We start from the raw sequence: 18,388 nt of genomic DNA, 5'->3' as shown, positions 1-18,388 counted from the left end.
GTGGTTGTCTTCAGGTATGTGAAGGTAGAGACTGATGCCTTCATGACTTCGATAAGTTGTCACTGCAAGCACGCACAGTCTATATGATTTACTTCGATCAGGTAGAACAAGTGATGCCTCTCTGACTGACTAAACCATTGTTATCACTATGCCCGTCCTCATCTCGTCACCTGCAGCTTTCACTTCTCAGATTGAACGATCATCCACTTTCCGTCAGTATCCGTGTTTATGTATAGAGAAACCATGCGCTGTCGCCGTCGATAGTCGTCAAGTACCTCTATGTCACTCGCTGAGGGTGGTGTCCAACCCTGGTTAGCTGGCTTACCCCTCAAATGAATGTATCACTGTTTCTTGCAGACTCCGAGAACTGCCCGAGGGCTGGCAAATCAGGATAGGGCTTCTAGTACAATTTGCGTATGCTCCGTCGTCTCTCCTCTCTCGGGTACCTGTCTATCAATCGATTGGATAGTACCATGGATTCTCTGTTACGATGTGACTTCAAGATACTAGGATGCCCTTTCAAGTCTGGCAGGTCAGTGAGCCTCAATGCCCCTATATATCGTAGCATTTCAGATAGGCCATTTTCATGTCTAGGAGCATACAAATACTCTTTGATAAGAGCAGTCTATTGCATTACCAGCACTCATTCACTTTCTTGAACCATGGGTTATTGGAACAAGGCCCGTACAGCGTTCGCTGAGGATCAAAACACCCAACGCTTTAGGTACTACGGCGGCAGAGCTGCTCGAGCCCTACCATCTGCTTCACTCAATTACCTGGTCGAGAAAGTGCCAGTTATTTTCTGGCTACCCAAATACAACCCTCGATGGTTGCTCAACGATGCACTTGCGGGCATCACCATCGGTGTCCTTTTGATACCTCAATCATTGGCCTACGCGAAGATTGCTACTATCCCTGGGCAACATGGCCTCTTCTCAAGCTGGCTTCCTAACTTTCTGTACTTCTTCATGGGTACATCCAAAGGCAAGTAGGACAAGTATCACTCATCAGTATCTGGCTAATACTATACAGATATGTCCACTGGCCCCACCTCCCTCATTGGTCTCCTGACGGCTGAAATCATCCGTGATATCGCATCTGAAGGCTTCGCCCCGGAGGCCATAGCATCTGCTGTTGCTATGTCGATGGGAATCTATTGTTTGATCGTCGGCTTATTCAAACTGGGATTCCTGCTAGAGTTTGTCTCTATCCCGGTCCTACACGGTTTTATCTCTGCTGCCGGTATTGTCATCATGCTCGGCCAGATTCCGTCACTGTTTGGTGTCAAAGTCGGGACGGGGACAGCAAAGATCATTCACGATCTATTTGCACAGATACCTGACTTCAAAGGGCCCACAGTAGGTGTGGGTCTAGGAGGCATTCTTCTTTTAGTCCTCATGCAGAAGATGGGACAACGATGGGGCAAGAAGAACAAGATTATATGGTTCGTCGCGCTTGCGCGCAGTGCCATCGTCCTGATTCTGTTCACTGGCATCAGCTATGGGATCAACAAGAATCGAGACGACGACCCGGTGTGGGAACTGAGCAAGGTCAAGTCATCAGGAATCGTCCATCCTGCTATGCCTCAGCCTATACTCATACAAAAGGTCTTTGCTCGCTCCGTCGCTCCCTTCCTTGCTGCTGCCATTGAGCACCTCGCCATTGCCAAAGGCTTTGCAAGAAAGAATGACTATGTCATAGACCCTGCCCAAGAGCTGGTGTATCTCGGATTCGCCAATTTCTTCAATAGCTTCTTCTCGTCTATGGGTGTTGGTGGTGCCATGTCGCGCACTGCAGTCAACTCGGACACGGGCGTCAAGTCCCCAATGTACGGCTTCATTGCCGGTGGCTTCGTTATTCTCGCTATCTATGAGCTTACTCCTGCTCTCTACTGGATACCCAAGGCCACGCTTGCTGCCATCATTGTTACCGCCGTCTGGCACGTCGTCCTTCCACCCAGAGTCTTTTATGGGTACTGGAAGACCTCCCTTGTCGACTTCATTGCTTCTATGCTTGCCTTCTGGGTCACACTCTTCGTTTCGACTGAGATTGGCATTGCTTCTGCCGTTGGTTTCAATCTCGCATTCCACATTCTGTACACTGCCTTCCAGCACATTACTCACGTCACCACTGTGGAAGACAATAACCAAGTTGTCGAGAAGTATCCGATCAAGAGCATTCCCCTAGACACCCAAGTATTCCAACCCTCTCAAAGCGTCATCTTCTCAAACGCGTTTCGCCTGAAGTCCCGATGCTTCGACGTAGTGCAGACGTACAACTCAGGCTCCGTCGTGTCTCTCGAACTACAGCAGGCAAACCGCAACTGGAGCGTCTCAGGCGAGCGTCGAGTTCGCCAGCTACGCGCCAAGGTGGGCATCGTAGACGAACCCCATCAGATATCTTTCGTCGTACTGGATTTCGCCAAAGTCGCTACCATCGACACCACGGCGTTGATCGCCCTTCAGGACCTCAGCATCGACCTAGCCAAATACGGCGGCAAAGATCTTGAGTTGCGCTTTGTGAATCTCAACACGCAGGTTCGTTTGAGGTTTGAGCGATTTGGCTGGGTCCTATATGACTCCGCAAGTGTGACGACCTCCACGAGGGGCAGTCTGAAAGCCAACGTAGTCTACACTTCGCTCACTGAGGCACTTCTAGACCGCACTGAGGGCTCAGACTCACTTGAGATAGGTCCAACTGAGATCAAAGAGGTAGGCAGCGAGAAGGTTTAGGCTCCTCTACTGCTTGGTATGAATGAGTTTTTGGATGTTATGATGACGATACATTATGTTAACATGGACATTCGTTTTCAATCCTGCGTTCTTTCTTCATTTTCGGTTTCACTTTTTATTTCTTTTCGTACATCAAAGGTGGAAGTGCAGGCACCCAACACTCTTTTACACTTTATATGAATTTATGTTCCTTATTTTGGATTTTATTGTGAAACTCCTTTTGAAATTCAGGTTATTAGTTTCGTAACGATCATATCATAACAATCATAACCCATCAAACAATACCACAACTCTCCGTAAATCTAGCCTCATTTCACCCCTTCCGACCCATCACCTTCCGTCGAAACCCACCTCAAAAGCCGATCATAATTAATCAGCGGCCTCCCCTTCCCATTAACCTGACTCCTCCTCTCCAGCGGTGCCCTCCTCGGCAACCCCTCCCCAGGCATCAAAATCCCCCCATGCCTCATACCAAAATGCCTCACTTCCCCCACCACGACCTTAGTCCTCTTCACTCTCCCAGCAGCCTCCACACCACGTGCCCTCTTCCCCTGCCGCACGCAGTGCACTACATGTCTCGCCGCCGCACTGTCGTCCTGCCGTAGCGCCACGCCGCACCCTGGACAGCAGAGGGGGAGGCTGTTGAGAGGGCAGAGCAGGGCGTGGATTTCCCGTGACTCTGCTCGTAGGGCTTGGAGGTCAGTTTGGCAGTGTGGGCATAGACTGCCCGGGGGGACTTCAGAGGGGGCTGACGGCGATGACTCTGGAGGAGGGGGAGAGGGAGGGGAGGCCTCCACGGGGGGAGCGGACTCCACAGGGGGAGGTTGGGAAAGAGTGCTGGGTGGGCCTTCAGGGGCCTGGTCCCTCTTTCCTTCCTCCTCCTCTGTTAGGGGATCCGGCGCCACAGGGCGAGAAGGAGCAGGCTGCACACTGGGAGCCGACTCCGCACGCCGAGGGGCCTCCACGCTGTCGGGATCATACTCGCCTTCAATGATGGCGAAGAGGATGTAGTCGTCGTTCGAGGTCCTGTCATGACGCGCCTTCGTCATGTCCCCCAACTCGAACTTCCTCCTCGTCTTCTTGCTCAACTTGCGAGCATCGCTTTCTTTAGCGAACCTCGTCCAGCAGAAGTTGATGTGCTGTACGCGATTATGCTCATTTTTTATCGCCTCTAGATCTACCCCGCAGCGGCATGGCTGCTTCTGTCGGGTGCTCGATTCGATGTATTCTTCGCCCAACTGGAATACAATTAGTCGTTTGAACCGTGGCTTGGTAGGAAAAGGGGGAGGGAACTGTGGTACTTACACTGTTCCGGATCTGGCAGTTCATGACCACCTTTTTCTTCCCAGATTTGGTTTTGCATTTCGCCACCATCTTCTTGCACGGTCGGCACAGCTCCGCATGCGACATCTTCCTCTCGTACGTCGGTGCCTGTCACCATATGTTAGCACTCACAATCATCTAGACACAATCAAGGACCAGGACCAGCAACTTACCTCCACCGCTTCTTCCCCTTCCTCGACGGCGGCCTCCACAACCCTCAACCCACTCTGCCCATGCAGCAACGCCCTCCCATCCCTCTTCAACTCCTCGCGCCGCCACACCTTCGCGTGCCCAATGGCTCGCCCCAGCCGCCGCCCCGCCGGCTTTCCCTCCAGCTGCTCAGAGTGCAGCCGCACCCCGTGCTTCGCAGAGTCCTGCGCCAGGTACTCGCGGAAGCTCGCCGGGGCCAGGCGTCGGTTGACGGCCGCTTGCTGCGCGTGCTCGGCGCCCAATATCGTGTAGAGGGTTGGCCGCCAGTGGGGCTCCACGCCTGGGTGCTGCTGCTTCTGCTCGGCGAGCGTGCGGGTGAGTTGCTTGCCCAATTTTTGGGCGGTTGGGCTTGGGGGGGTGGTGCGACGGCGGGGGGCTTTAGGGGTTGTGGGGGAGGGTGCTTGGGGTGTAGTGGGGGAGGGGGATTGGGGGATTATGGGAGAGGGTTCCTGGGGGGTTGTAGGAGAGGGTGCTTGGGGGAGGGGGCTGTTGAGGAGGCAGGTGTTGATGATGCGGTGGGTGGCTTGGAAGAGAAACATTTTGGGTTGGTGAGGTGGTGGGAGGTTAGGGGGAGTGCTTGATAAAGGGGTTTTGATGGGATGGGGGATTGAACCGGCGACAGCGGGCTCAAGTTGTTGGGAGAGGTTGAGAGTGTTGGTAGATGGCTTGTTGATGACAGCGTGCTGAACCGGTGACAGTCGATTCAGTTCGTTGATAGAGGCTGGTTGTGGTAGTTGGGATAGTGATGATAGTGTCCGTTGATGTTTTGTTGTGATAGTGTACTGAGCTGGTTGACAGTTGATTCTGCTGGAAGATGCTTGAGTACAATGGATTGTAGTAGCTGAGGAACTCTGAGTCTTATATATTCATTCAGAGACCCGACAATCTGTATCTTCAATACTTGCTCAAATATTGGATATCTCATGGGTTCCAAGGTTCGGCATCAAAATGTTGCATTTCCATACTATAAGTCTCGTGTCAGTGGTGAACCACGAAACGACGTCGGGATAACAAGCACGAATTGGGATTTCCTATAATGGGCACACGATGCATGACGTACCGCTTCTTTCCATTGCAGTTCAGTCATTTGATTCATCTCATGGCATCTCCAAAGCTGTTGGGATCGTTGGTCACTGGACACATGTGATAGATCCTCACAGGCGGGTTTTGTAACTTCACCGAGCAAGCTCCGAGATATCATAATTAGGGGTAATTTCATAGAGTGATAATAATCTTCAGAATAGGACTGTTACAGATCATAGTTGTAAAATGATATAATTCTTTCAGAAGGTGTTGTAATTATTCACTGTTACAAGGCAGTATATGAGTGAAAGGGGCTTAGGGAAATGTGGAAGGCTTGCGGAAGGAGTTCAGATTGTTCGCTGTTACAGCATAGTTCATAAGACAAATATTCTAGATGATTAAATTTCTCATTCTATAGAAGATATACATGGGCATCTCAACAATGCCATTGTCCAAATTACATGCGGCATCCAGTGTGAAATGCGCCCTCTGCCCCTTAGTTGTCTGTACAAATCATACTGCCATCACTACCTCCTCAAGATGGCCTGCAAATTCCCCCATTGCCTTCGCGTATTGAAACGTTCTCAGTACCGGGCATGGATCGAGTCTGCAAAGCCAGTGGCTTCCGACCCTTCACCTCCTAGTCATCATCTACAGTAGAAGCCAGCAAAGCCTCCAGAGTACGCATGGCTCTCCCAATCCATAGGAGAGCCTGTACCAACAGATTCCGAAGACGAGTTTTCCCAGGAACCTTCCTCATTCGCGTCCGATGACTCGTCCTTGTCATCAAAACGGCACTCCTTGGCTAAACGAGACGGCATCACCACAGAGTAGCGCTCCCACGCCGGTTTCTGAGCCACATGGAGGTTGCGGTCGTGAGTCCATCGTAGAGTGTAGTTCTCATCCACGCGTTTCTGGGTCAGGGAGCCATTGATGACATCCAGCCGGTGGTCGACGTACACGGTTGAGGGGTTCACCTCGTAGTAGGCGTAGTAATTGAACTGTAGGTGCGAGTCATCGCTGGGTGATTCGCTGGCTTCGGAGTATTGGGGTAGTGCAGTATCTGATGATAGGAAGGAAGTTTTCTCTTCGGTTGTTGGGATTTCTTTCAGGGGTGAGCGCGATACGTGAGTCATGGAGGTTCCTTCCGTGGATGAAGAGGGTGCTTGAGTTGTTGAGGGTCCTTCCGATGGTGTGGGCGACGACGATGCGGGTGGCGACTGGGGAATTGGTGTGGTTATAGCGTCTTTCGATTCTTCCCAGGTGGTGTAATCGTCGAGCATTTCGTTGTAATCCCATTCCTCTTCTTCTTCGTCTACCCAAATCTTGATGGTTGTGGATTCAGGGTTATTGGAGATTGGAAACGCCATGACGGTTGGTGTGTGAGACCTTACAAAGGTTCAAGAAGGTGCAGATGAAGACTTTTGCGTTCTCGGGTAAAGAGTTACTGCTGTTATATATGACAGCAGCAATGGTGGATGAACAATGTAGCGTAGATGTCTCACTGTACAATGAAGGTGAGATGTGTGTGTGAGGGAGTCAGGGGTTGAGTTTACAAAAGCGAAGCAGTCTGATCTAGATGGCAGAGAGTCTTTATAAATGACGGAGAGAAAATGTTTCATTCGTGCCATGATTGTTGGCATTCAATGACCTTGCTGCAATTATTTCCACTTGCAGTGAAAGTATACGAATCTCCTCAACATCCCAAAGTTTCTACCATTGTGCAGTGGTTCTATACCGCACAACGTTCAATCTCAACAATGTTGACGAAAAACGTGGGACCCAATACAATATCATTATTCACTACTTTGGGACGTGATTTCAAAGTCCGAAAGTCCATATTTCTGATTTCTGGGCCGGAGGTTCGTTTCTGACTTTGAAGTGACGGGGATGTTGCTCTACTCTCTAGATACATTAATGATATACAACAATATTCCACAGTTCCTATCAAAATATGCGAACTGAAATTCGCTAAATCTTCTCATTCAAAGCAATAGAAGGTGATGATTGTAAGTATGATAGGACCAGGACGAGCCAGGTCAACCTCTCTACATATTTCAGGTTGTTGATAGGCTTCCGCACATACCTGTGTCTTTCCTTGAGTTGCTCAGCCTTGCTTACATAACTGCTTCAGATCATCCGCGTACCTTCATCCCTTTCACCGCGACGTGAGTATACAATGTCAGCGGCCCAAACAAAAAAATGGATGGGGATATCTATGTCACTCCCTATTTTCCGAAAGGAGTACAATACATCATTACCACTGGTAGCGACCACTACATTGGTTTCGTCAACGAGACAACAATTCTGAAATATCCGCATTTCAAAGATGGCTCAAACGCACTTGATATCGAAACTGCAATGTTCCGACAGCTCGGCAAACATCCTCGCATCATTGAATTCAAAGGGGAGCATGAGGACGGTTTGCTTCTCGAGTATGCACCGAACGGATCGTTGGCAAATTATATACAAAACACAAACGTCACCATGAAAGAGAAGATCAGATTCGCCCGAGAAACGGCGGAGGGCGTTGCCCATGTTCATCGGAGCAACGTGCTAATATGCGACATTCATGTTCGCAACATGTTGCTCGATCACGAGCTTCACATCAAACTCTGTGACTTCCAGGGCCGATTGTTGGGGGCTGATGGAGAGGTCCTTCTTTCTGGTGGAGCTTCAGAGAATGCAGAGTCGTTCATGCCTCGCGAAGATAGAAAAGTTGCAGATGTGAGGACAGACATCTTCGCTCTGGGGTCTACTATCTACCATATCATTACCGGTCACAGGCCATACCCACAGTATCACACCATCAACGACGAAGCCAAGTTTAGAGAACTATACCAAAAGGGCCAATTCCCTGCTCTAGATGTCTCATTAGGGGGCGATATCGTTCGGAACTGTTGGAGAGGCAACTACGCATCTGCGGACGAAGTGGTCAAGGATCTCAGCTTGATAGAGATATGAGCTGGTAGGAGCAGGCCCCTCATAGCGATTGTTTTTTTTCAGATGCAATAAAGCATTGATACATTATAAAGCGATACAAATAATGGGTTCAGATGATCAGTCAGAGTGTACAGTGTTATGCTTGAGAAAACGGGAACGAATCGTGATGTTGTACCATCACGTGACGCCACCCATGCATTCATCCACACAGATCCTCCAACATCTGGGCATCCTTTCTCGCAGCCTCACCCGAAGAACCAAAAGAATCATGCCCGATCCGCACGAATTGCGACATCCAACGTTAGATCCCCCACTAGACACTGTACCTGAATGAAATTTGCACTCCCACCCACACATTGCAACACTTATCGGAACCGACCCACAGTGCGTTCATCACTACGTCATGAGCTCCATCATTCATCATCATAGCTCTCACATCGGGAGCTATCTACATAAATTTCTCGCAACGCCCTTGATTTTCGACATTGTTCAATTCACCTCCATAATCAAAAACTACCTCTCAATTGACTTTTTTGTATTCTGATACCTCAATTCCAACTCCCAAAACAAATCCAAAATGTCAGGCAATTCCAGCGTCGGAAACAGCTCGGTCTACGAGGCGGGCGACCAGCGCAACTACAAGCAATCAGAGAACCAGCCCGAGAGGTTCCACGAGGGCAAGGAGAACAGCCATCTCGCTCTTGACTCCAGTATGTCTTTCCCCTAGCATCAGGTCACACATGAGGTGAAACTAACGTCCGATCCTACAGAGGACGAGCGCTCCATCGCCAACAAGCTCGCTCGCGAAGAGCAGCGCAGCGAGGAGGCCAACCTCAGTGAGGAGGCCCGCTTGGGACAGGAGGACGCTACTCTTCCCGTAAGTACCTGCCCTCCCAATAACATTCATGTATTCATGGGGGCAATTGAATTAATGCGTCGGTATACAGGCACGCGCACACGGCAACGAGCCCAGCAGGGGCGCTAAGATCGACCAGGAGCTCAGGGAAGAAGAGGAGGAGTACCTCCGCAACAAGGGAAAGAAATAGATGATAACGATACCATGATGCGTACGCTGTTGTATTATTAGTATTATGACATGAATTCCACCTGGAATAATGAAACGAGTTTCCATGTTCGATGAGTCTTTTTACATTTCTTGTTAAGATGTTGTTCTATGTGGTTGTGATGTGATGTGTAGATCATGCATATGCTGGCTTCTCTCGATATTGCACTGAGGTTTAGTGTCAATTCCCTTCTTTTCTCGTCTATAGCTTGTTCGACTTCGATACCGGCTTTCTATACATAGCGGTGCCCGCCCCAGCCTGTTGTGGCGGTTAGCTCTTCTACTGAGTCTTCCTGTGCATGACGGTTGCCGCGGCCTGTAGACCACACATATCAGCGCCATTCGATCAAAAACCGCAGGAGCTCAACTTACCTGGTGATTAGGGAAAATCAGTGTATCAGCAATGACGACGTTCTCCCTCCTGCCCGCTGTAAACACAACCACCTCCGCGATATCATCCGGCGTCAACGGCTCGACACCCTCGTAAACCTTCTTCGCCTTATCCTTATCACCGTAAAACCTCACGACGCTGAACTCCGTCTCCACCTGTCCGGGATCGATCTCAATGACGCGGATGCGGGAAGCAATGAGTTCCCTGCGCAGCGCGTCGGTGAACGAGCGCACGGCGGCTTTTGTCGCGCAGTAGATGGAGCCTCCCTGGTAGGGCTCGCGGCCTGCGATTGAGCCAATGTTAATGATGTCGCCGCGGCCGCCGTCGGGGCGGTTCTTGAAGATCGGGAGGATGGCTTGGGTCACGTTGATGAGGCCGGTGACGTTGGTCGCGAACATGACGTCAATGTCTTCGGCGGCGATGGAGGGCGCTTGGGCTACACCTTTTACGAGGCCGCTGGGTCATTTTGTCAGTTATTTGGACGGAGTTCGAGGGGGTGGGTTTGTGGGTGCTCACGCATTGTTAACCAGCACATCGACCTCCTTGAACTCAGCGGGCAGGCCGTCTACGAGCCCGGCAACCTCCTTAGGATTGCTAACGTCGAGCTTAACGGGAAGCACCTTGACGCCCTTTGCGAACCCCTCGATTTCGGCCGCGATCTCCTTGAGCGTGTCGATGCGCCGCGCGGTGAGGATGAGCTTCAGGTCTTCTGGGCTCGTGCGGGCGAATTCGAGGGCGGTCGCCTTTCCGATGCCGGAGCTCGCGCCCGTGATCAAGATCGTCTTGCCCTTGAGGCGCTGGGAGACAGAGGAGGACATGTTGGCGTGTTGACGGTGGAGCAGATTGCGCAATTGGTGGGGTATTGTCCCTGTGTTGGAGGATCGGAACGGGGATGCTGCTCTGGCGAGGGCGGAGGTCGTGCGGAGGATGCTGCGGGTGGTTTGGGAGAGGTGGGAATTCATGTACGGTCTCGAGATCGTGGGGGAAGGGAAGAATGGGAGAGGTTTTATATGTTACGATTCAGAGAGATAAGCGGTTTATTGTTAATGCAAGATTTCTGCGAGGTCGGCGTTGCGCGAGTGGTGGAGCTTTCCGTTGTATTTGAGAGCTGCAACTCGGTATATCTCGGATTAATTCCGACCAGAGGCGGGGTTACACCTGCGCGAGTCATGCCATCCACTGGGGAAGGCGGATTTGGGGTAATGGATAATTGATCCTTCATCATTGATCGTAGCTTTTTGTTCACAATATATTGATCTATCTCGATATCCCCTTGAGAGAAATATATCAATTTTGATATGTTTACTAGCACTATTGCATTGCTCTATTCGTCATTCCCTAGTGTCCCAGATCGTCACCAATTCTGACATTTCCGTTTATATGACGTGCTACCGGACATTGAAGGTCCGTTTCGTGCAACACGTGATTTGGTCCCATCTAGTTTATTAGTAGGGCACTTGATGAATTATAGGTAGAATGGTGAATATTGTTTCGTTTATTACTATTTGGCTTTGATTCCATCGTTGAACATGAAGAGATTATCCGGAATCTGACCGGAAAAGGCTGGTGAATCCCCGGAAATAGAAGAAGTTGGCTTGTTCCGTTGATAGCCGTCAATTGGTTGATGAGAAGAACGGATTATATTCGAAAGTATGATTATTGAATTTGTGGAAGGATTGCAGAACGGCACATCGTCGTCATTTATTACCATCCATAGTATACACACTTTTCTAAGTGCTTGTAGTTATCTTGATTTTTGAAGCCAATACGGAACATAATGTAAGTTTTGAGTTGGGATATAGTTAAACACGATCTCTCTCTATCCACTTCCATGCATCAAGGACCCAACCTCTCAATATTCCACTCTCCATCCTCCTGCTTCGTATACCTAAACCGATCGTGCAACCTGCTCTGCCTCCCCTGCCAGAACTCTACAACCTCAGGAATGACCCTCAATCCACCCCAGAATTCCGGCACAGGAATCTTTTCCTGGCCCTCGAACCTCTCCTCCACCTCCTTAACCCTCCTCTCCAATTCCTCCCTCCCATCCAGAACCTTCGACTGCGGACTCGCCCAAGCCCCAATCCTACTCGCCCGGATCCTCGTATCATAATACACCTGGCTCTCCTCCGCGGTCAACCTTTCCACACGCCCCTCAACACGGACTTGCCTCTCCAGCTCCCTCCACCAAAACGTCAGCGCAGCCTGCGGGTTACTCGCCACGTCCGCCGCCTTCCTCGACGTCTCCCAGTTCGAATAGATCACGAATCCCTTGTCATCTAGCTCTTTCATGAACACCGTGCGAGCAGAAACTTTTCCAGACGGTAGTGACGCAGTAGATAAGGTGACGGTTTCCGGTTGGTACACTTTGGAGTCCACGGCATGTTTGAACCAGGCGTGGAATTGGTCTGTGGGTGAAGGGGACAGGTCGTCGCGGTCGAGGGCACCTTTGGCGTATTGGACTGCGTGGCCTGGGTCTGTGGATCCGCCTGTTGGCGCGAAGATGCGTTTTGATGATGTCGAGGGGCCTTCCGGCTGCATTTGAGGGTCTATTGATGGGGGTTTGGCGGAGTGTAACATTTTTGCGGTTTGTGGTGTTGAAGCGCGGAATAGATTGAGATGGATGAATGGTGAGGGTATGACTCGGAAGGACGTTGAAAGTGAATTTTTGATTACACCAGTGGATTGGAGTGTTCGGCGCGTGAGCATCGATCAGAGTAGAATTGATTGGTTTTATATGTCTAATTCCAGGTTCTTGGGTTCTTCTATGGATTTCTTCGTGGGGTGATGAATTAATTATAGATGAGTCGTCGGAGGGGCAGCAATTGGTGCGGCGATCGGGAGCTAGTGGGGTGACGTCGAGATCTGACGGTCACTTTTAGCGTGGCGTGCTCCAGGAACAACAACATAACGTAAGCCAAAAGGGGCAAGCTTTTCATTTCATACGCAATGTTGCACTCTTGATGGAAATGAATAAACTCCCGGTACTAGCACAGATAAAGGTGTACAGGCCTCGGTACGGGCCGGTGATGTGATGCTAGCTCATTGTTGGCGCTACATACATGGTTCATATATTTAATGCAGCTCACAGTACGCTTGAAAAGTTCTATTAAATATTACAAATCTTCTACATTGCCTACACAAAGAGGAGAGGCAAAAACATCTTCAAATAATCGTACCACTTCATCTTTATCTTCGGGGTATCCTCCTCACCAACCTTGTGTTTGTCTATGACCTTCAGGAATACTTCATCAAACGTCGACGGGCTAACAGAGTAGAACTCCAGTCCCAATCTCTCCCTGTGCTCCTCGAGGAGCACATATAATTTGCCAACAGTGACATCTTCTTCACTCTCTTGTATAGTCTCCTCTATCTTGTCTTCAGAGGATGTCTCGAAGGAGGTGATGGATCCCTTGGCAGGGACACTGAATCGCATTTGTCCATGGTAGGCGAAGCCTTCAATCTTCGAACCAGGTAGCTTTTCCTCGACAAATTGCTTGATACTCTCGATTTGATCATCGGGCGTATTGGGCGCGGAAGCGCATATGAGTTGGAGGTGGAAACCATGACCGTGTTTGTTCCGAAGATGCGAAGTTGTTCCCACATCGAGCATTCGCTTCGCCAAAAAACCGACGCGATCAGCCAAGTGGACTGCTTCTTCCATGGAATGTGTCTATGCACATCAGTCAGACCAATGTCAAATACTTTAATGGAATACCCAAACTTACGGTCAGCAGTACGCTTCTCCCAGGCACAAATTTGATCAGTGTCTTCCACATGATCCGCTTTGCCAATGGATCCATCCCACTACTAGGCTCATCCAACAACACCAACTCAGGATTCCCAGTCAACGCGATACCCAAGCTCAACTTCCTCTTGTTACCACCCGACAGCTTACTTCCCATGGTATTCTTGAATTGATCCAATCCCACAGCATTAACGACCTGTTCTGCGCAAAGCTTCGGATCCGACACGCCCCTCACCCCGGCATAGAAGACGAGATGCTCAAGCACCGTCATCTGATCAATAGCATCGAACTGAGGACATATCCCGAATCTCGCCCTCGCGACACTCTTTTCTCTCAGCACATCGACATCGCCGAGGTGAATTTCCGCTTCCGGCCGACTAGGCGGAATCTCGCCGCGGAGCATACTTATCGTCGTCGATTTACCCGCACCGTTAGGGCCGATGATAGAAAAGACCTCGCCTTTCTGGACCCCGAATGTGAGATCGTCGACTGCGGTAAGTGGAGCTCGAGTCTTTGTCTTGGACTTGTAGTGCCGAGTGAGGTGCTGGACACGCAGGCCGTCAGAGGCTTCAGCGACCCGATTGATTTCGTCCAGTACTTCCTGCTCGCAGGTGTCTTGGTCTTCTGGGTCTTTGGCGGGCGCTTTGGTCTTGAACCACCGGGCTGTCCACTTGTAATCTGTTGACAAGAGAATGAAAAAGAGGAATGCGGATTGGAATAATAGGTATAAGATCGGGGCGCCGTAAAGCTTGAATTCACCCCCGTATGTTGCGATTCGCGGCGGGGTTCCGCGGCAAAGTGGCGAGAAGAGATTCATGGCGATGATCAGCGACCTCAAGAGATTGCCGATGGGCGTTATGATGGTGAATGTGAGGTTGAAGATTGTTAGTGTGCTGTCGATTTCACTCGCGTCTACGTTGGATTGGATCTGCATCCATCCAGTGAAGTACATCAACATCAGAAAACTGATGCGCATTAGTGAGGGTTTTGTTTGAATGGGTGTACGTTCTTACGCCTGTGATCCAGCTGCAATAGCAAATGCAGCCAATTGCGACTTGGCAAATAGGGAGATGGTGTATGACCATAGTAGTGATGCCAGGCCATATAAGAACAGAACTACGAAAAGGTAGCCGATGTTCCACCAATTGTCTGGAGTCGCTGTCGCTAGAATGATTGTCATGATGCTACTGGATACAAGGACAATGATCCAATCGAATGATAGATAGGCTAGCCAAAGCGAAAGAGGTCGCACACCTAGTAAATAATATTAGCGTCTTGAAGTATTTCAAAAAATAACGGAGACATACCATTGCTATACTGCAGTGCCTTGATGTTCAAAACTCTTTCTTTCGTTGGATACAAGGCGAAAAATGCCGGGTAACAAGCCATAATCAACCCGAAGTAAAATAGGAACTGATATTGATCGGTTGTATCGTCTCGCCATGGATAACTGAATGATCTGCGGACTGTCAGACATGTACATTACAATTCCACAGTAGTAGTACTCACCTGAGATTTGTAGTAATTGTCGTGTTCGTCATTAATACATTCACTGCATTCTGCATGAAGATGGAAGAGTACAGCCCCAGATACCCAAGATTGGAATAGAAGGCGAAGGTCGGTTCTTCGCCCAGGAAAAATCCTCCAGGTGAGACCGAGCTGAAATTTGCCTCGATATACTCATGGAACTGATCGATAGTTTCGACAATGCTGATGTACTGCGATATATCGCTCGTGTTAGACTGTGCGTTCCCGAACTGGCTAGGTAGCAGTGATTGAAATAGGGAAAGGTCCACGTTTGCAAATGCGCTGCTGGGACCAATTACTAGCAAGGGCCGGTAGTCACTGTCGTCTTCAAGCGTGGTGAACTTTGATTCATCAACCTGCTGTGTGGGGGAGCAGCCACCATAGGATTTGTCCTTCAGAAGAATCGACACAAGACCAGTGGCAAGAATAGGGATGAGCAATGCTAAGACCAGGGGAAGATAATTTCTTCGGAAAACTGTTAGGCGCTTCTTAAACATGACGAGTGTCTGCTTCGGGAGACCAACAGGTCGGCCCGTCATGAGAGGTTCGTTGGCGGACTCAGTTGTTTGTACAACGGTTTGTTTGCCCTCCTTATTCTCGTGCACAGATGAATGCTGGTCCTCGTCAAGTAGCAACTTCGGCTTACCGGAAGTTGGCACAAAATTGGGTTCTCCGGCGATTTTCATGAATACTTCCTCAATAGTCGGGCCACTGACTTGATAATCGATAATGCCCCGGCTCTCCAGAGTCCGAATGATATTTGCGGATCGTTGGAAATCAGGGACCGTGTATATGGTCTGGTCAAATAGTTGTTCTTTCGGTATGTTGACGAACAAATCTTCGACGTCTGGAAGTTTGCTGTAGCCCGTCCCATGAAGGAAATGAAAACGACAGCCTTCGCCAAGCTGAGTCTTCAATTGAGAAACCGAACCCTCCGCTTTGACACTTCCTTTCGACATCACGACCATGTGGTCCGCAAGAAACTCTGCCTCGTCCAAGAAATGAGTTGTGAGGACGATGGTCCGTTTACCTCGCTCGGCAAGCAAGATGTCCCAAATCTTTCTTCGAGATAGCGGGTCAAGTCCTCCAGAAACTTCATCAACGCAGCAGACTTGGCTCCCGCCAGTGAGCATTAGCACGAGCTGCAATTTTCGTTTCTGACCGCCAGACAAAGTGGTAGCATACGATTGCATCTTGTGGCTGAGACCACAGTCGTATACGAGCTGACTCAGTTCGGCCAGGTGATTGGGAGCTTGAGTGACCGACTTGAGCTGGTTGAAGATTTTCGCGTGTTGAGAGACGGTAAGGTAATCCCAGAGAACGTTTTTCTGCGGGCAGATACCAATACCGCCAGACCCGTTCACCACAATTGAACCACTTGTAACGTCTCCCAGCCCTGCAATTGCATTCAGGGTGGTCGACTTGCCACATCCGTTTGCACCGACCAATACCATGATTTGACCCTTCATAGGGGCGATAGAAACATCATTGACTGCCTTTACGGTGGGCTTGTGAATCCCAAATAATGGGGCGACGGTCCGGAAGAACCAACTAGGTTGGTAATATTTGGTGAATCCTGACAATACGATCGGTTGATCGTCATCCTCGTAGATGATTGTTCTTCCGTGAGATGTCGGATAGTGTAGCTTCCGTTCAATTAGGGCCGCCAAAACAGGGTATGCAACAATCTGAATCAGCATACATATCCAGAATACAAGACCAGGTATCTCCCATGATGCCCCCGGTGACGCCTTGATCAAGTTGGGCGATATCCGCTTGTGCTCGTAATGAGCCATCCATATCATATGGAAGACAAAGGTCATTGGTGTAAACAGTAATCCTAGTATTGCAACAGCTGCGGTGGAGAGAGACTTAGCTGCTACTTGCGCAGCAACACCTAGGCCCAGTGCCACAATTACAACCGTTATACCGCTGAGCTGAGCTCTCCTGAAGAGTGATGCGCCAAGGATCGAGAAGGAGTTCAATGACAGTCCAGTCAATACGAAGAAGATGATGGGGATGATCGGGTTGGTATTTGGGTACAATCCGAGCCTGGCAACGATTGCAATGATTATCCAGGATGGAAAGTAAATCTTCTTAGTGTCAGAGACCAACAATGTTCCGAAGCATTAGGGGACTTACCAATGTGAAGGCAACCCAATGTCCAAGCAACCTTGCCATCTGTGGTTGCCAACGGGAAACGTTCGGCATCATTGACTCCAACAGATCGGCCATGCCATGTTCTCTCTCTCTAGCCATCAATCCCACAAGCTGATAGCATAAGCCAATGAATGCAATGTACCACACCACGGCGATGTATTTGGCAATGGCATTCTGGATACCCGTCACTAGCTTATAGTTCCATTCTTTCTGTGTCTCCGAGGTATATGGATAGGCATGAACCTTTGGTGGAACTGAGCTGCTCCGAGATTCTGAGCTGACACTGGATATCGCAGTATCAACAGCATGCTGTAATGGAATGAGAAAAATCTCAGCATCGTTCTTGTTCTTTTCTACGTCGATCTTATAACCCAAGGCACCATCAACTCGAAGGGTATAGTTCCAGCTGCCGCCCTGGTCTGGTGATGAATGGAATTCCGCTGCTGCGAAACATTTCGTTACTCCAGACAACGTACTCCTACAAAGCGTCAGGAGTTCATCAGGATGATGGAGAACCTGTATGGTCTGGCCATTGTTGCCGCTGGCTGATCTTGCAACAAGGTCGATAACTTCATCAATGTCTCCGCCTTGTGATCCATAATTACAGAGAGCGAGCGTGCGTCGACTTCCCGGCGCGTCCCTTATGGCGTCTGATAAGGGACGAACTGCTGCTGGGTTCCCAATGCCATATATCTCGCGCGGCCAGTATACCCTGATGATGAAGGATATGTAGATGACGAAAACGGTGGGAATTGAAAATGCTCGTATGATGGTAAAGACACGGATTTTTTGGTTCAATGCCAGGAGAATGTCTTTGAATGCGAGAGTCCAGATCTGTCGAAGTAACAAGGGAAGAATCATAATGACAAAAAAAGGAAGATGGAGAATAGAGCAACTGATTCGCGGAGTGTTCTATGAACCAGCGGTCTTGATCATATCGGGAGATGTAGCCTTGACTTCCAGATATATGTTGTACGAAAGCCGTTTAGATGATTGAAAGACTGCCCAGGAAATACCAGTACGAGGAGTGCGAACACGCAGAGCGATTTACACTCGTACAGCCCATATTGTCTTGTATAAGAACATAGGGGTTTTGACTTCTGCCTTGCGGCAAGCCTCAATCTCGTGTATGAAGCTGGGGTAGTAGACCACATGAGTGACAGGGTTCATCCAGGATGTAGCGTCTTATCTCTACCAATAAGAATTCACCATAAAAGTCTTGGCCTTGATACTTTCCTAATTGAGGCTTTCATGTACAATCCTGAATG

The 18,388-nt window shown here is 49.5% G+C and overlaps 8 protein-coding genes across 8 annotated transcripts; 3 read left to right on the top strand and 5 right to left on the bottom strand.

The window, feature by feature from the left end:
• Positions 1-662: 662 nt before the first annotated feature.
• On the top strand, positions 663-2,784 carry BU24DRAFT_444738 (sulfate permease; the record flags this gene model as incomplete). Its single annotated transcript, XM_033530651.1, has 2 exons — positions 663-984; positions 1,033-2,784. 2 exons carry the CDS (start codon positions 663-665, stop codon positions 2,730-2,732), a joined length of 2,022 nt encoding a protein of 673 aa, XP_033378430.1. The 3' UTR covers positions 2,733-2,784.
• A 256-nt stretch (positions 2,785-3,040) lies between these two features.
• Positions 3,041-4,804, bottom strand: BU24DRAFT_473267 (uncharacterized protein; the record flags this gene model as incomplete). The annotated part of the gene is made up of 4 exons (XM_033532770.1): positions 3,041-3,970; positions 4,038-4,106; positions 4,188-4,193; positions 4,229-4,804. 4 exons carry the CDS (start codon positions 4,802-4,804, stop codon positions 3,041-3,043), a joined length of 1,581 nt encoding a protein of 526 aa, XP_033378429.1.
• Positions 4,805-5,935: 1,131 nt separating this feature from the next.
• On the bottom strand, positions 5,936-6,658 carry BU24DRAFT_414527 (uncharacterized protein; the record flags this gene model as incomplete). Its single annotated transcript, XM_033526227.1, has 1 exon — positions 5,936-6,658. One exon carries the CDS (start codon positions 6,656-6,658, stop codon positions 5,936-5,938), a length of 723 nt encoding a protein of 240 aa, XP_033378428.1.
• A 764-nt stretch (positions 6,659-7,422) lies between these two features.
• Positions 7,423-8,330, top strand: BU24DRAFT_70417 (kinase-like protein). The gene has a single exon (XM_033534550.1). It carries the CDS (start codon positions 7,491-7,493, stop codon positions 8,250-8,252), a length of 762 nt encoding a protein of 253 aa, XP_033378427.1. The 5' UTR covers positions 7,423-7,490; the 3' UTR covers positions 8,253-8,330.
• Positions 8,331-8,808: 478 nt separating this feature from the next.
• On the top strand, positions 8,809-9,277 carry BU24DRAFT_414525 (uncharacterized protein; the record flags this gene model as incomplete). The annotated part of the gene is made up of 3 exons (XM_033526226.1): positions 8,809-8,941; positions 9,002-9,108; positions 9,179-9,277. 3 exons carry the CDS (start codon positions 8,809-8,811, stop codon positions 9,275-9,277), a joined length of 339 nt encoding a protein of 112 aa, XP_033378426.1.
• An 86-nt stretch (positions 9,278-9,363) lies between these two features.
• Positions 9,364-10,765, bottom strand: BU24DRAFT_428126 (NAD(P)-binding protein). The gene is made up of 3 exons (XM_033529399.1): positions 10,202-10,765; positions 9,667-10,141; positions 9,364-9,610 (listed from the first exon to the last, which is right to left on the bottom strand). Exons 1-3 carry the CDS (start codon positions 10,501-10,503, stop codon positions 9,575-9,577), a joined length of 813 nt encoding a protein of 270 aa, XP_033378425.1. The 5' UTR covers positions 10,504-10,765; the 3' UTR covers positions 9,364-9,574.
• Positions 10,766-11,506: 741 nt separating this feature from the next.
• Positions 11,507-12,361, bottom strand: BU24DRAFT_428125 (pyridoxamine 5'-phosphate oxidase). The gene has a single exon (XM_033529398.1). It carries the CDS (start codon positions 12,263-12,265, stop codon positions 11,522-11,524), a length of 744 nt encoding a protein of 247 aa, XP_033378424.1. The 5' UTR covers positions 12,266-12,361; the 3' UTR covers positions 11,507-11,521.
• A 409-nt stretch (positions 12,362-12,770) lies between these two features.
• On the bottom strand, positions 12,771-17,981 carry BU24DRAFT_444735 (ATP-binding cassette sub-family A member 7; the record flags this gene model as incomplete). The annotated part of the gene is made up of 7 exons (XM_033530650.1): positions 12,771-12,791; positions 12,903-13,358; positions 13,414-14,398; positions 14,447-14,687; positions 14,741-14,892; positions 14,943-17,053; positions 17,103-17,981. The coding sequence occupies 7 exons, from the start codon at positions 17,979-17,981 to the stop codon at positions 12,771-12,773; spliced, it is 4,845 nt and encodes a 1,614-aa protein (XP_033378423.1).
• Between the last annotated feature and the right edge of the window lie 407 nt (positions 17,982-18,388).

Source organism: Aaosphaeria arxii (genome assembly GCF_010015735.1).
Source record: "Aaosphaeria arxii CBS 175.79 unplaced genomic scaffold BU24scaffold_12, whole genome shotgun sequence".
In the NCBI taxonomy this organism is placed as follows: domain Eukaryota; kingdom Fungi; phylum Ascomycota; class Dothideomycetes; order Pleosporales; genus Aaosphaeria; species Aaosphaeria arxii.
This window is presented reverse-complemented; position numbering and strand designations above follow the sequence as displayed.

Coding starts and splice junctions, on each gene's coding strand:
- BU24DRAFT_428126 (XM_033529399.1), bottom strand. CDS start 10,503: ATGTCCTCCTCTGTCTCCCAGCGCCTCAAGGGCAAGACGATCTTGATC. Junction 10,142..10,201: donor GATGTGCTGGTTAACAATGC/GTGAGCACCCAC, acceptor AAAATGACCCAG/CGGCCTCGTAAAAGGTGTAG. Junction 9,611..9,666: donor TGATTTTCCCTAATCACCAG/GTAAGTTGAGCT, acceptor TGTGGTCTACAG/GCCGCGGCAACCGTCATGCA.
- BU24DRAFT_428125 (XM_033529398.1), bottom strand. CDS start 12,265: ATGTTACACTCCGCCAAACCCCCATCAATAGACCCTCAAATGCAGCCG.
- BU24DRAFT_70417 (XM_033534550.1), top strand. CDS start 7,491: ATGGATGGGGATATCTATGTCACTCCCTATTTTCCGAAAGGAGTACAA.